The sequence below is a fragment of the Mastacembelus armatus genome, chromosome 13 (assembly GCF_900324485.2).
Source record: "Mastacembelus armatus chromosome 13, fMasArm1.2, whole genome shotgun sequence".
Classification (NCBI taxonomy): Eukaryota; Metazoa; Chordata; class Actinopteri; order Synbranchiformes; family Mastacembelidae; genus Mastacembelus; species Mastacembelus armatus.
Window position 1 is genome coordinate 20,699,791 of NC_046645.1, and position 16,558 is coordinate 20,716,348.

Below are 16,558 nucleotides of genomic sequence, written 5' to 3' on the forward strand. Positions count from 1 at the left end.
AAGTGGTCAGAAATGATTAATAAAAATAATTAAACAGCAACAACCTAATTCTAAAGATGGACATTTAAAGCCAGTGGCAACTACACCAGAATCTGTAAGTTTTACAAAAACACGAGTTTTATTTTATATTATCTTTGTTCCCAAGGTTTTTTTTTTCTTTTAACAGAATAGTGCAATTGAGAATGACACAGTTCAGAGATCTCTTATACACAATGTTGAGGCACTAAAAACAAAGTAAAACAAAGATTGTTCACGTTTTAACCCTGAAGTCCAAGTCAAGTCTCAAGTCTTAACCACAACCTTCCTGTAAGTCAAATAGTGATGAGAGAATCAACTCAATAAAAGACCTCAAGACTTCAGAGAAAATAGAGGAACTCTAACTGTTTAATCAGATAAGATAGGGCCAGTTAGATGTGGACTCATTTGACCCAGTTACAATTAAATCTGGGTGTACATTTTTATTCTATGGCATTCTAATGTGTAAACTGAACCTGCAGAAACCCTAAGTTTCCTAATGACAGTTTCAATCAGCTCCTCTGACAAGATTGTTCTGATGCCAACAGCTGGTTGATTTTGGAAACAGCTCCACAGGTAACAGGTCACACTGTTTCAGTTTAAACTGAGAAACTATCCAGTGAATGATACTGTGTTACTTCACTATAATGAAGCTGCCAAATGCAGGTTAAGATGGTAAACATCCTGGATAACCATCCATCCATCCATTATCTATACCTGCTTATTCCTAACCAGGGTCACAGGGATCTGCTGGAGCCTATCCCAGCTCTCTTTGGGTGAAAGGCAGGGGTACACCCTGGACAGGTCACCAGTCCGTACTGAGGCCACACAAGACCAAAAAAGCTAATTATTTAACTCCAGTATCAGCTGCTAAGAAATGCCTGTAGTTGAACTTAAATTTTGAACTCTTTCTTTGTAATACTGACCCATTTCAGGCTGAAACAATAAATGAATGTTTAAGAAAAGCATCCATGACCTGCATTTTTAATGCAAAGACAAGACACAATTAGTCCATGTAAAACTGAAAATAATTATTTTCTATCCAAGTATACAGTGCAAGGACTCATTTTTCAAAGTATCAAAAATAACAATTTCGCTATGATTCATTTTCTTCAAATTCCCTTAAGTCCACATTCATTGTTCATTTTAACAGCATTAAATAATAAACCCAAATGGTGAGGGCAATAACTTATTGTCAAATGAATGTTATCATGCATGAATAAAAAGTTAAGACAAATGTTTTACAGCGAAGGTTCCCATTGTTCTTTTAGTAGACACTATACATATTGCCAGGAAACTGGAAACACCCCAATATGCTGAATGTTACATCTGTTACAGCTATATTCTGCCATCTAGTGATAGACATACAGAATGCACTTTCTTCAAGAACAAATTCTCCAAACAAAATTGGTCCCCTCTTTGTCTTTGTTAAATTACAAATATAACATTAATGAAAACACTGCATTGTCACTATCATAAGTTAATTACAACACTAAATTTCCCTGACTTCAACTTTTTAAAAAAAATTTAATAGCCAGAGTCAGTGCCCTTTTCAACACTTTCCTTATTCTGTTTGCTGAAATTTCCAATGCGTTTTAAAATGCTATAAAATAGTCCAGAGTTCTCAGTCTTACTCCACATATTCATTGGGGGAATATTTTCATTATTCCTCTGCAACTGGTTGTCTGTGGGTCCCATTGCTTTGCTTTCTTGGTTTTGATCCCCCAGGACGTCATCTGGAGCACTGGTTGAACAAACATCTGGCTTGCTTTTCTTAACTGCTGATGGATTATTTTGTTCATCTGTAGCAGTTTTTTTTAAAAAGTAAGATGTGTCAGTAAAATCAAACACTTGTTTTGAGGGACTGTGTTCAGCCACTTCTGCTGCTGGCGTTCCCTTTTCACTTGCAGCAGAATTAGGAGTTCTGACTAAAGGCAGAACCCACAGATTATCTTCCTCTTCCTCGGTTTTAGAGACCTTAGTAGGCAGAGTATGGCGACGGCCAAGGTTACGTTTTGAGGGCGACTCAGGATTGAGTAAATCTCTAGCCAGATCCTCATTCATCAGGTCTCCAAGATACCGCTCCGCAGCCAAATCAAAGGTTCGCTGACGAGGTAAGGTGGTTTTTGTACCAGGAGATTTCTGATTTTCCAGAGTAAATTCCCCTGATGAGACACTGCCACGGCTGTTTTGAAAGCGCAAAACTTTTTTAGATGCTTCACGTAGCTTTTGGGCTTCCTCCTCATTATTGTCCTGTAGATCATCTTCATCCTCATCAGTGGTGGCTAAGAAACTGACTGAGGAGGAAATTCCGGTTGCCACTTTGGGTAGATGTGTAAATTCTTTAGGGCCCTCTTTTCTGGACATTTTTATCTCTTCTCCATGAAAAATGCCACCTTTTGACTTGTCCTTGCCATTTGACTGGACTTTATTTTGTGAAGCATTCTCTGCAAGTTCCACTGCTGAAGTCCATTCTTTAATAGCCATCTCCTTACCATTAATCACGCCTCCTATCCTCTGATTTCCATTGGGGACGTTTGTAATTTCTGTTAGGCTTCCACTGTTGGGGTTGCCGCTCATGGGACTTATATGAGTAGACAGGGGCCTTCCAGATCTCCTCCGAGAGACAGAATTGATAAGGAAGTTCTGTAGTACGGATTCTAATGCAACGCCATCCATCTCCTTGTCTCTAGTAGAGCAGGTAGCTGTGGACCTGCGTTTGGCAGCACTCTGTAATCTCTCTATGTGCCTCCGTTTCACCTCTGATATCTCTCGAGCCTTGTTTTCCTGCAGGAAATCACATAGTTAATGGATCAAACAGGAGTATTTTTTTTAACTTGACTAGGGAAAACATGCTACTACATTTTCTTACCTGCATGGCCCGCATAAATTTTTCACAAAAGGAGTTGAATATGGAGCAACATTCTTCTAGTTTGAACTTGTTTGGGTCTTCACAAAAGTATTCTGCCACAGAGTCACTCATAGATTGCAATTCTTTAAGAGAAGCCTCTGTTTCTGCCAGGCAGACCTCAGCCTCCTAAATGGAGACCAAATCAAAACATTAGAACATGTAATTATGATCAAAATTCACAGTAACTGTGTAAAACTGCCCAAAGAAGTTTCCTTTACCTTTAAAAAATTCTCCATCTGTGCCTTTAGGTCCTCCTGTTTCAAGGTGTATCTTTTGGCATCTTGTACTTTCTTTACCTGTCTTTCGAACTCAGCTTCAATGTCATTTTTATTCAATCTGAAAGAATTTTACAAAGATTAATTCTGATAGTATCACTCACAAGTGAAGAGTTAAAATATGCAGAGTGTTTGTTTACCTTGCAGCAGGTTCGATGTGTTTGAGTTGTTCTGGAAAGCTAAGCAGGGCGACATCTGCCCTCTCAGCTTGCTGTGGTAAAAATGAAAGTTTGTATAAAAATCACATGTTAAATCATAAAAATAATCTTAAAATTCACAAAACGCACAATTACATCAAAGTACTAAAAGCTACTTGCCATCACAACATAATGCATAAGATTCATTCCAGGTTTGTTTGCTTTGGTATCCACTAACTTCAACAGAGAAGCCATTCGGAAGCCAATTGCACTGCCTGCATAGCCACCCTGTGATCAAATAATATATAATGACTGAATTGCACAAATGAACAACATTCAAACTCCACCATGACATATTATACACTCACAGCATTCATGTAATTCCCAGTTTTCAGGACCAGGCGAATGATAGAATGGAGATGCTCAGAGTTCAATAGCTCTAAAAGAAAACACACAAGACATATACTAAGTGTAAATGTGTTTACAACTCTGCATTTCTCTAAAGCTGTTATGAATCTTTAAATTCCAGGAAAACAAACAATACCCTTTCCTGCAGCTGTCAAAGTTTGAATGAATTCTTTCATTTCATCCATGAGGGGGGAAAATTCCTCCTTGAGCACTAAGCTGTGGAGACGGTCTTCATAACTAACACAAAATGTCCATCATTAGTAAATCGCCAGTAATATGTAACACCAGTAATTCATAGAATGACATTTAGGTACCTCACCTGGGAATCCTGACCAACATTAGCATAAACAGATCTGCTTCAGGGAGTGCAGAGTGACTACCTTTAAAACTGACTAGCTGCTTCACCTGCATTCAATGAAACCCCCCCAAAACCCAAATATCTTGTCAGCTAGGTTTATATGAGATAATATGTTACAACAATAAAGTAAAAATAAACATAACCCATTAGAAAAAATGAGCAGCTGATGTTAAGTACCTCCCCTTCATCTGGTAGCAGCTTGCACAGCTCCCTCAGTTTTCCAGACCCAAAACTAAGGGCATTTCCAGACTTAATTTCTTCAATCATGTCCTTTACAGGCCTGTAGAGGGAGGTAGAGAGACAAATGGGCTTCAGTTTAATGGCCAGTTATTGTAATGTTTTTCTTAAGAGTTGGGACATATCATGAACGGTTAATATCATGTTAATACCACATGTTTGCATCTTTAAAAGACCTGCACACAAACAAGCCTCCACCTGCTTAGGTAAATTTGTAAAATAGCAACACTATTATGTCAATCCTCATAAATACACTGTAAAGGGCATAAAAATAAAGAAAAGAATATATTTTGCCAAAAAACAGGTTTTGAAAACATTCACAAGCATTTTGTAAAATACATTAGGTGAAAATACTCAAGTGATTAATAGATCCCTAATGTATGTTCTGCTGCTGATGACATTCCTCTCTGTTTGAGGGCAAATATTTAAAAAAACATTGAAATTGTTGTCAGTCATTTCCTCTTAGATCTGTTACATATCCCAAACAGCCTTAGGCATTACATTTACAATAACACTGGTTAACTGGTTGCCTCAGGGAGGCAACCAGTTGGAGCTGTAGAACAGATCAGTGTAGATCAGACCTGCCAGGACATGTCACTTTGAAAGGCTGGTGAGCATGAGGCAGCCATTATGCAGACTAATCTGTCTGCCTCATCCTTGGTTGCTTTACGTTATAACTTTTAAAAAAATATTGTGTAAAACGAATCACACCTTTAAAATTAACACTGACTCACCGCTTGAATTGCTTTAGGAAAATTCCAATGTTCATACTCCTCTTGGAGCTGAGGATGGAAACCTGGGAATGAAGAGACACAGATCTGTGTACAATCAACTTGTCAGTTGTTAATTTCACTTTTGTCCTGAGTGGTGGCAGACAACTTAGCTTTCCAAACAGACAGTTGATTCCAAAGGTTAAGAATTTTCTGAGTTGAGGGTTATTGAACGATCAGGACAAAGATACCATTTTTTTTTAATCAATTTTAATTTTAGTAGCTGATTTTAAACCACTTTTTTAGACACGAGATCTACAAAAGGCATTACAATGAAGAACATAAATAGATCTGCTAACACACCACCCTCTCTTTCAGTGTAATTGTACTGACTTGCCTTGAGAATAATCCCAATAAATGTAGTTTATTATATGCAATATCATGAATACAAAGCACAAGACTAGACTAGTATACAGTATAGTACTGTATGTGGAAACAATTATACCTTCCTTTGGCAAACAGATATGAATAGTGAGACTAAAGGAATAGTGAGACTCCACCTTTGTGCTGAGTGATTCTAAATCAAAACATCATGATCCTGTGATAATGCAATGTACAAATAAATTGCTTATTTTTTCTACTTTCATAAGGCAATAGTTAAACAAGTGATGAAGTCATAAAAATGATTCATTCCCTAAAAAAAATCACATGTATTATTATTCATGATATATGCAGAATGAACTCAGTGGAGAAGATCCTGAACCACATGCACTATAGACTTAGCTGTAGGACTTGGCTAAGGGGAAAATTGCAAGAATGTTGCTTATCTCAGTTTCATGCCTAGAAGAGAAATCAATTCAGCTCCATACCTCAGCATTGCACAACAAAAAATACAAAAAGAAAAAAAAAAAATCAACCCATTACTACAATTCACTGGGGTTTAAAATCTGCTCTGAATCATCAAGGTGTGATGCCTGGTAGGTTGTACTCACCATTTCCCCTCCTGGAGCAGAACTTGGCAGGCCCCTCAGACTCTGACGGTTCAGGGCCTTGAGTTGCTGCTCCTGCTTGTGGCTGAACAGCTCCTCTATGTGATCGGTGTCCAGTTCATATTTCTCATCAGTTTTATCTGCTGTCCAGATATTGTGCTTTCCTATCACACTGTGTTTAGGAAGAGTTTCCCAGTTAAACTTGCGCATCTTGGAGAGTCTGTGCTCACCCCTAGTAGTGAAACCTGGGCCATGTAGGGGTGGAGGGAGGCCAGGGGCTGGGGGTGGAGGAGGAGGAGGTGGTGGTGGCAGTAGAGGTGGAGGAGGAGGGGGCGGTGGTGGCAGCAGAGGTGGAGGAGGTGGTGGTGGAGGTGGTGGTTGCATCTTTCGTCAGAGATCTCAGCAGGCTTGAGATGTAGTCATGGTCTCAGTCATGCATACAGGCAGGATTAGCGCCTCTGAAGAATTTGTAATAAAACATATGCTAGCTTGAATGATCGCTTTCATAAGAGAGTGGTGCAGTTGTGCTGGAGTGACTTGTTCAAAGTTGTCAGAATAATGTATTTAGACTGAATAGAACAGAACAGGGTGGAGACACAGCTGCAAATATTCCCTTGTACACTACAATTGCAACAGTATTCAATAAAGGCTAAGACATAACTCTCTCCAGTATCTAAAGGTATTTACTGTACTGATGTTTTATATTTTTAGATGGTTGTTAAAACTTATGAAAACGTTTCATTTAATACTTCAGAGTCATAATCCAGAGGCTGTTTCAGAGCTGTCATAAGACTCACTATAGATGATTAGATAAGCTACTCTAAAGAAATGACTCTTCCATGTGTTGAATTCCGTTTAGTCGGGTTGGTTACTCGAGTAAAAACTAAATAGGCCTAAAAAGGCCGAATCGTAGTGTTTACTCAAGTTAATCTAGTTAACTTTGCTCCACTTCATTTATACACGACTAAAATCACGTGTTAAAAAGTTTGTTAGGTACAAATCTGAAAGTAAAAAAGCAACTTACAACTTTATTGTTGATCCAGCAATGTCTCCATTACTCCGTTTTCTTTCCCTTTGCTGCCTTGTTCCCGAGTCCTGTTGCTGTAACTTCCTAAGTAGAGAGTGACATCAACCAAACAAGCAGAGTGTTGAAACCTGCATTTAAACGACACGCCCGACACCCATTCACCTCCATGGCAGTCCACACCTTCCCTGCAGGACAAACTCTGTGGTTTCTACCGAGGCCATTTAGATTGTCGACTGGAGTTTGTGGCCGCTGTGTTTGTTGTCCATTGTCATGAACTGGATATGTGAGCATTGCACTGGAGTCCTACAGCCTGATAACGTCCTGACTGATAGGAAAGAAAATCGATTTCCTAAAGGTGTTAGCAGCAGGCTGCGTCTTTACCATTGCACACCAGCTTTGTATACAATGCACTATTAATCATTTTGGAGCTAGTGTGTTGGATTGTCGGATTGTATTTTTGACAGCAAAATAAATAATTACACAAGCAAAAAAAAAGAAAAAAAAAAGAAAAAGAAAACAGACTACATACATCGGTTTAAGATATAAAGCCTCACGACTCACTTAAACTCTGTCTGGAATAACTTACATACTGTGGTAGACAAATTTGGTTATTATCAAATGCTGATGGAAATCTAGAGAAACAGTTTCAGACAGCTGCTCCTCATCTGTGGACACTACCCATACTGCAAATTCACACTAATTTCATTTTCTGGAAATAAAGAATCACACCAAATATTTGTGTGTCATTTAAAAATATGTTTAAAACTAAAGACATATTTATACTAATATACAGTCATTTTTGTGTTTTTGTATTGACCTGTTGTTTTTTTTTTGTTTTGTTTTGTTTTAACCTGAGAGTATTTTTAACCCCTTGTGTAGTTAACTGAGTGAGGAGTAGGGAAAAGGGATCATTATAAGATCAACTTTGTGAAGTAACTGTGCCATACATGCTAATTAAGTGCATAAACTACCTGAAACAAAGAGAAACATCAGTTAAAGACAGAAAATGCACATTTTAGGTTTTCTAAAGGGCTCATACAGTACACAAATTCACCAACAAGCCTTTTAATACAACTTAACTGTGTAAAAGCAACAGCAAAGCTTATATGTTTTTTTCAGATACTGTTAAAAGGTTTGTTAACTGCATTAGAAACACTGGAGGAAAGGGAGCATGATGATGATGATTCTACATTAGCCACTGTTCTAAATTATATACATATTATATTGGGTGAATTTTGTCATCACTTATATTACTATGATTTACTGTAATTATTATATGCCAAAAAGCAATTAAGTGTTTTCAACAGCGGCAAAATAATAATAATACTAAATGAAACAAACAAAAAAACAAAGTGAGATGTTGAGATAAAGTTTAGTAATCAGCTGAGCATTCAAATTTTGAACTAGATGATTATTATATAAGTCATGGAAAGCATGATAGAGATATATCAGACTGTGTTATCATGTACATATATGTTATATATATATGGCACATTTTCTGTACATACTCCAATACCAAACTGATAAAACATGTGTCAACTGCACTGTTGAGTGAAACAAAACATCCAGCAGACTTTATTGGAAATGCAGAACAAGATAAAAGACAATCAGTTGACTAAAACTTAAAGAATATTAAGTAACATACAACATTATGTTACAAGTAAATTGGTAAAATAAATAAATAATAAAAATGTACTTATACATTCTGTCCTTGAAGAGAAACCACAAACTGTATTGTTGTCCTAGAGTGCATGTGGTGCTGCATGTATCCAGGATTCCCATTCATTGTTTATGTTTAGACTTATACTTTAATTGTTGCATATTGGTGCCTCCTGAAACATACTCAAACATATGGCTGCCATGTGTCAAATTTTGATTTGAATTTTTATGATAGTTGAGAATGAATGCTGAATTAGTGTTTTTTGTCTGTTTTTGAGGCTTGTCTTTACGTGAGTAAAAAAGAGAAATTTGTAGCTATGCTGGATTTAGAAAGGACATATCTAAAAGTACCATACCCAAAATTTAGGGGGTCAGAATTATTATAGATTGTATATTAGGTTAGAGAAAATCCCCATATTCACTACATATTTTCCCTATCTATGTATGTAAATGGCAAACTGACCATTCAGGCAGGTATTCCACTAAGCAACATTAGAAAGAAAGTGGTTAACTTTTGAAAACTGTGTTATATTATGAAGACTTTAAAATCCTTTAAACAAAACTTCAATAATATGGTTCTGTCATGCAAACTCATGAAAATAAATATATTTTTTGAGGATTTTTGTTATGTTTAACATTATCCAGCTAACCTCCTAATGTGATTTGTGGAATTCCTCCCATATGATACTTTGAAATATTAAAGATAGTGCTTTAGACAACATAAAAAAAAAAAACAACAACAAAACAATGCATGTGCAAAACTGCCAAGGGATCCACAATAGTAGACTATAGTAGACTGTACATTAATAAAAGGTGATATACATGTAAATGATTGTGCTACCTAAAGAATATCAAAGTAAGAAAACATCTTATCGTGATTTAACAAAATAATTCTAAATACAACTGAATTTCTTCCATTTATGTTTGATGAGCGACACAGAAAAACATTACAAAAGTCATCTCTCATCTTTATCTGACAACTACTGATCCTACAGTATACTCCTTTATCCATTTGACTCTTGTCCATCTAACCACAATGTCATGTTCACCTACCAGGGTGTCACTGTACATGTTAAGAGCTGAACCCTGAGCACTCTTTACTGCTCCTCCAGCCAGGATGGCTTGTCTGATCCTGGGGGCTTTAGCTTGACATTGAACTGTATTAGAGTTTGTTCCAACTGCTGCTGGTTGCCAGCAAAGTAAGCTGAGATAGCATTATGGAAAAGAAGCAGCTGCTTGTGCATCACTTTCACCTAAAAAAAAAAGAAAAGTCTATGATTACAAAGACGGTGTTTACAGGAAAACACAAACCACAGACAAATATTATGATACATTTATTGGCTGTTCAGATGACTTTCTGTGCAATCAACTTAAAAACATCTTGCACATTCTTATAAGATATATTCCCAGTGCCAAGCAGGCCTTTTAAGATATTTCAGGCAAAAAGTCCTAAATACTGACCTAATTTTTATTTTTATCTTTCTTATTTTCCAAATAAAACAGATGCATAAAAAAAACTGAGGCATTCTTTCTTTGTACAATAACTATAGCATGAATATGCTTGCTTATGCGCATGCAAAAGTCTGAATGCTTCTTTAGTTGCACCTGGTCTGCCTAAATAGACGCATACTGGCAAAGAAAGATTTACATTCTGTCTCTGTGTGAATAATCAGCCCAAAATCACTTGGGCTGGTTGAAACTAAAACTTAGCTTCCCAACTCGTTTTGACTGCAAAAACAAGATTTCAAGGAGTGTTAAGTTACATTTTAAGGGTGGAAAGGTAAGACAAAGGACTGCACTTTGACTTTGGAGAGTGGATCATTATCTTATCAAAATAGTTAAAGAAAAATGTAAACTACAAACCTTGTTTTCTTCCAGAAATTTGAGCTTGATAGTGACATCGCTACGCAGCCGTTCATATTTATCTCTGTGGATCTGGTACTCATGTTGAGCCATCTCAATGCGGACCATGGCAGCAGCATCCCTAGGGCCCAAACTGAGCTCTTCCAGATCAGAACGGTAGGCATCAAACTCAAGTCTGTATACAACAACAGCTAAGGCTTAGTAAAAAGGCTTGCATATTCCCTACACACTACAGTGAGTTAGATCATATTAACTCTTTAGAAAGACAAATTATAATGTTTTCTCACCTTGCATTTTCATACTGTTTAATAGTCATCAGAGTATCCTCCATTGTTTTGTTGACCAGTGTGTTGACACTGGATACAAAGAAATTGATGGCACCAAGCAAAGCCTCACCGTTCTTACATAACAGCTTTTGTGTTTCTGCATTATACCCAAATTCATCCTGCAGAGAAACACAAAGGGTTTACATAATAACTCAATTTCAATATCACATCACACAGCGAGCTTAGTCAATACTGTACCTGCAACTCTGGGGACTTCTGACTAAGGTCAGTGAAGGTGTCTCCTAAAGCCTGTTGCGTCTCCACCATGCTTTGAAAATGATTGATAAGTGCAGTGGCCAGCCTTAGGATGTTTTCATACTTGTTCTTGGTCTCTCTTAACACATCAATCTGAGCCTCCAGTTCCAGGTCTACTGTTCGGGAACCTCGGCCAAACCTCTCTGAAAACATCTGTTTGGTACACTGTGCAGAGAATATGGACAGGCACCAGATTAAAACTGCCATACTGGAAAATGAATGTGTCGACAGGTTGATATTCTACTCAAGATGCAAAATTATCACATATTTGTTTAAATGTCTCTAAAATGTATCACACCATGATTGTGGAAACAATACAAACAGTGATGAAGTTAACTATTCCTAATTTTATCACGTTTTCAAAACTGTGTTAATAAATAAGTAGCAGCACACAGTTTACAGTACCTTGTATGTGTTTATGCCCCATTTCTTTACACTGTCCAATTTCTCCACTGCCACACCTCGAGAAAATTCTTCAGTCGAAGTGTTATGGTTTGATGATCCTAAAGTAGAAAAAAAGAACAATGCAGACTCTAGTACATGTTGTTTTTATTAAGTTTACAAAGTAGAGGTTTACAAAAAAAATCTATGAGGTGTGACAATGAGTTCGGATACTGTGGACATGATGAACCTGGTGATACCTGGATGCTGGTTTGTGTGTTGCGCAAGTCGATTGGCTGCAGACTGGCTGTTAGGCAAGTTAACACCCCTGGATTTCATGCGAATGTCTGAAATGAGTATGATGATGATAAGGTTATGAGGATGAGAAAAAGGTATGGCAGTGAAAAGTATGTTTCAGAGGAGTTTGGCAGTTGAACAGCAGCATGTGTAGACTGAAAAGAAAATGTTAGACCTCGATGGTAATGTATTCATAATTAGTTGATGTTAAAAAGTGTTTAAAACTATTCACCATGCAGGTTGCTCATGCAGAAAAAAATGTTTTACAGATAAAATGAAAATGGACTTTGTAGGATGGAAAGGTACATATCAAGCATGACAAAAAGTCATCCAAAGTGCATTTTACAATGCAAAATAGGATATCCTTATTAGACATCAACACAACATTGACATCAAGTGACAATCCTGTAACATCGGGTTAGTGCATTGCTAATTTTGAAAGCGGCCAAAACACTTCTTGTTGCTGAAGCTGAAGAGGTACAAGCATACAACTTCCTTGGTCAAGCAATACCAAACCCTTTGATAGGGGGCCAAAACAGACAAACACGTAAAGGTCATCTTGGAAAACAAAAAGGGTTCGTTAGAATACACAGCCACCTGATACTGGTGCAGGGGCTCGTCTTCTGTCCAGATACTCAGGATTGAAGCGAACTGCAGGCCCTATGGGATATGGATTTTTGTAACATGAACCTAGAAGTCAGTGGCTCTAAAGTGACTCATTAAAGTACAAGGAGTAAAAGCTCTCAGTATAGTTTCTTAAAGGGGCGTTAGGTATCAACCTCACTCAGTAAAAGATTCCAACATAGTGTCAAATCTCTGGCACAACTCATGACAGCCTGCAATCGACAATAGACAGTATGGAGGGAGCGGTTCAAAACAGAAACGCTAATTAGATTTATAAGAATAATTTCAGCCTATAGTAACTATTAATGCACCTATAAATGTGTGATCTTTGTAGAGCAAACTGTCTGTGTTGTAAAGAATAAACAATACATCAAAACCTGTAGAAGGTGGCAGTCAGATATGTTAGCAGTACCTTTGATGGTGCTGGTTGGAATGATGCCCCCTGCAGGTCCTCCATAACCTCCTGAGACAATGCTGGTTTCATTCAGATTGGGTCCAGATACCATCACCTGCTGCAAATCCTGATGGATTTAAAACAAATATTGGCAATATATAGGGTTTAGACAGCAAGAAACAGAAAAACACTTCTCATCATCTACATGAACAGTCCAGTGCAAATTTCAAAAAGCTAGGTGCTGTTATTCCTGAATTAATATCGGAGGATAGCATAAACAAGTATTTTTGATCAAAGCCAAGAATTTGATACAATTTTTCTGTCATGTTTTGTATCACGTGTTCACCAACATGTAGGACCACTGATACTGCAGCCTCCTCCTGATAAGCCTTACCAGAATGAGACATGATTTACTGCTCAGCAATTATGAATTTTATTGACAGCTTGTCATGCAAAAAAAATCTAATGACCAAAGCACCGTGTCCCAATTAATGTCAGAATTACTCCTACAAGCTCTTAAGGCATCATTCCCAGCTGCATCTAGTGATGGAAATAGTGTTATAAAGATCCTGTAAATAGCTGCAGGCCTGTGCATGATTAGGTAACAGTTGGCCTAAACAACCTTAGTTACTCCTGGACTGCTGTCTTGTGAAAAGAGCACAATGAGCCACAGACTGGACAAAAAAAAAAATCCAATACAGATGAAACAACATGGACAGTATCTGTGAGCTAACAGAAAATGTGACCGACCTGCTCCAGACTGTCATCCTCTGGCAAAGTCCCGGTGTCTCCATTGCTGTTAATGGGAATCTCCATGGTAGCAGCCTTGCTCATGATACTGTCTGCCATAATGAAATCACTGCAAGACAGCACCAAACACTGGCACATTCAGCAACCCGACGACAATGTAACGTTTCCAGTCCACATCGACACGAAAAAAAAACAAAAAAAAAAACAACGTGCTTACAGTAAGGCTAACGTGGCTGGCTAGTTAGTGGGCTACTGTTTGACAGCTAGCTTACTCACCACTGATATTACAGCCAGGTCCAGTCGTCCAAGAAGAACCAGGTCGTTGATTGTGCAGGCACCAGACTTGATGCCCAGTAATTTCCCCAGGAAAGAAGCTTTACTTGTCACTTAATGCTGCATCCATGATTATTTATCCTGCCTGCTTCCATACAATTCAGCCAGAAAATCCCTGCATCCAGCCAGCGAACAGCTTCAATAGTATCACTTCAAAATAAAAGTCTGGACCATACGCGTTCTATCGTAAACCACATGGATACGTTTTAAATGCAAATAGCAATCCAGTAAAACATATACTCTATGCTCTTTAACATGTTCTATTTCACAAATGAGTGGCAGTAAACATATACTGTGAGTTGATGCTCTTATTCTGAAGGATGAAACCTTTAACATGAGCCTCCTCCCCCGCTCCATCTTCCACGTCGTGCAGTGCTGACGTTGCTTTATCCTTAAATTGTAGTACTGTGATGCTCCCGAAGATGTCACTATAGCTTTCTAACTACGAGCAGAAAAGTAGGCATATCACTTATTCTCCATCAGTAACTCCACGAGGGCGCTGGCCACTCAGATGTTGAGAATATTAATCACTAGGGAGAAGGTTGCTGCTGTGACATTGATTACAGTATCTCTTGAAATCAAACTGTATAAATACAGTCGTTTGTTTTGAGATGAGAAGGCCTCAAGACAAACCTCACCCCAGTAAACTGACCACGCTTCCAATTATTTGCCTCATTTGTTTCAATCAGTGATGCAAGGGAAGTGCACATGGTCTCCAAATGTAGATGTTTCTCAGTAATTAGCCCACTCCAGCTCTGAGCACAGAACCAGCCCAACACACCCACTCGAAATGTATTTCTAGGGTAAAATAGTTAATTTTCCTTGATGTGCCCATTTCCTGCAAGTGATATATATTTTCCAAACATCAAAAACCTTTCCCCTTTCTTGCTTCTTCTTCTTCATCATCTTCCTCCCTCTTTTTGAGACTTCTGCACATGACTACTGCATCTCCAAGATCAAAGACAACAAAATGGCAAATAATGAAGCTGGGTAGTTCATATGTTCCCTTTAATAAACAAATCAACATGTTAAAAGTAATTTGACTGGCATAATATGTGTTTTGCTTTCGCTGCCAAGGCTGAATGATTTTTTTTTTTTTTTAATTTCAACTAGATGTGCTTCACCACAAAAAAAGTATATTGACACATTCATTCAATTCATGTATAAATATGCTATTACAAAAGTATGACAAGCACATCCACTTCAGAATCACAATCCAAATGAGAACTGGATTTATTGGGCAAGTATTTTGGACACACAGCTGAATATGACTCTGGTACAGCAACTATCAGTGTGCTTCATAGTCAAAAGAACAATGCAAAAGCACTGCAATTGGGCAGGTATACAGTAAGAATGATGTTTGATTGATGTTTTTCCACATGTTTGAGTATGGCCATCAGAACACACTAATATTCTAATATTCGATCACATTAGCTTTCCATTCAACAACATATAGTTTTGATGCAGTTTGCACTCTAGTAGCATGAAAATGAAGTAAATATGATGATGAAACATCCCACAATAATATTCTCGTCATCTCAAAACACATTACATCAGTGTTTCTGGTGGTCAACTTTGCAAATGTGCATGGTGAAAGTTAAGCAAAAATGAACTCTGACCTCCAAATTCAGCAGAACCAGCTGAAGTTCATAATGAAACAGGCAATGTATGCAACTCGTCCATTGTGCGGCTTCCATCTAGAATAATGGGAGACTGTAGATTTAACCTTAAAAGATCACTCATTGATGTCACATGTAGCCTAAGTTGTTGAGATCAGTGTTTACACCCCCATTTGTCTACATCATAGATGTCCATTGTACAATCTATGAAATTTGGTGATCTGATGTATACTAGCTGCAAATTAACAATGTCTACTATTTGAACAGTTTGATATTGCAAGTAGGCAGCATGGTGACTTGATGATTAGCACTGTTGCCTCACAACAAGAAGGGTCCTGGTTTAAACCTGGCAGGGGCCTTTCTGTGTGGAGTTTGCGGTTCTCCCCATGCTTATGTGGGTTTTCTTTGGCTTCTTTTTACTTCGGCTTCCTCGCACAGTCCAAAAAAATATATGTCAGGTTGATTGGTGACTCTAAATTGCCCATAGGAGTGAGTTTGAGTGTGTGTAGTTGTTCATCTAAATGTGGCCCTACATTGGACTGGTGACCTGTTGAGCATGTACCCCTGCCTTTCACCCAAAAAGATCTGGGATAGGCTCCAGCAGATCCCCATGAAACTAAATAGGCCTAATACCTTTTGACACCAGTCTGCTTGGTAAATCCCTTGTAACCTGGTAAAAAAAAATCAAAATTCTAACTTACTGTGGTGTACGAATATTTTCATTCAGTTAAACACAGCTACAATTGATAGTGACTAAATACAGTAGTACATCTTGGGTCATAATCTCTTCTCAAAAAATTACTACAGGCTTTTAATGTATTTTTACAAAAGACAGGAACTGAAGCCACAGAAATGTAATGAAGTAATGAGGCTGTTGCTGTTACAATCATCTCAAAGCTAAATGTTTCACTGGTTGGCCAGTTCCAGTCTGGTGAGAGAATAATTGAAAGAGTATGTTTTGACTTACCATATGAAAAGAGTGACTGACTC

The 16,558-nt window shown here is 37.8% G+C and overlaps 2 protein-coding genes across 5 annotated transcripts; both read right to left on the bottom strand.

Annotated features, from left to right (window-relative positions):
• Positions 1-192: 192 nt before the first annotated feature.
• Positions 193-7,338, bottom strand: fhdc4 (FH2 domain containing 4). Its single transcript, XM_026293248.1, has 12 exons — positions 7,065-7,338; positions 6,044-6,498; positions 5,076-5,137; positions 4,282-4,384; positions 4,066-4,151; positions 3,883-3,983; positions 3,707-3,777; positions 3,519-3,626; positions 3,342-3,412; positions 3,145-3,262; positions 2,888-3,052; positions 193-2,802 (listed from the first exon to the last, which is right to left on the bottom strand). The coding sequence occupies exons 2-12, from the start codon at positions 6,422-6,424 to the stop codon at positions 1,543-1,545; spliced, it is 2,526 nt and encodes an 841-aa protein (XP_026149033.1). The 5' UTR covers positions 6,425-6,498; positions 7,065-7,338; the 3' UTR covers positions 193-1,542.
• Positions 7,339-8,614: 1,276 nt separating this feature from the next.
• Positions 8,615-14,082, bottom strand: LOC113133806 (arfaptin-2-like). 4 transcript variants are annotated; one of them, XM_026312720.1, is made up of 10 exons: positions 13,893-14,082; positions 13,617-13,725; positions 12,885-12,993; positions 12,446-12,508; positions 11,812-11,898; positions 11,576-11,673; positions 11,114-11,335; positions 10,877-11,034; positions 10,590-10,764; positions 8,615-9,979 (listed from the first exon to the last, which is right to left on the bottom strand). In XM_026312720.1, exons 2-10 carry the CDS (start codon positions 13,713-13,715, stop codon positions 9,824-9,826), a joined length of 1,167 nt encoding a protein of 388 aa, XP_026168505.1. In that variant the 5' UTR covers positions 13,716-13,725; positions 13,893-14,082; the 3' UTR covers positions 8,615-9,823. The 4 variants fall into 4 exon arrangements, with proteins under 4 accessions (XP_026168505.1, XP_026168514.1, XP_026168520.1 ...); XM_026312729.1 differs by lacking the exon at positions 12,446-12,508; XM_026312735.1 differs by lacking the exon at positions 11,812-11,898.
• Positions 14,083-16,558: the final 2,476 nt, after the last annotated feature.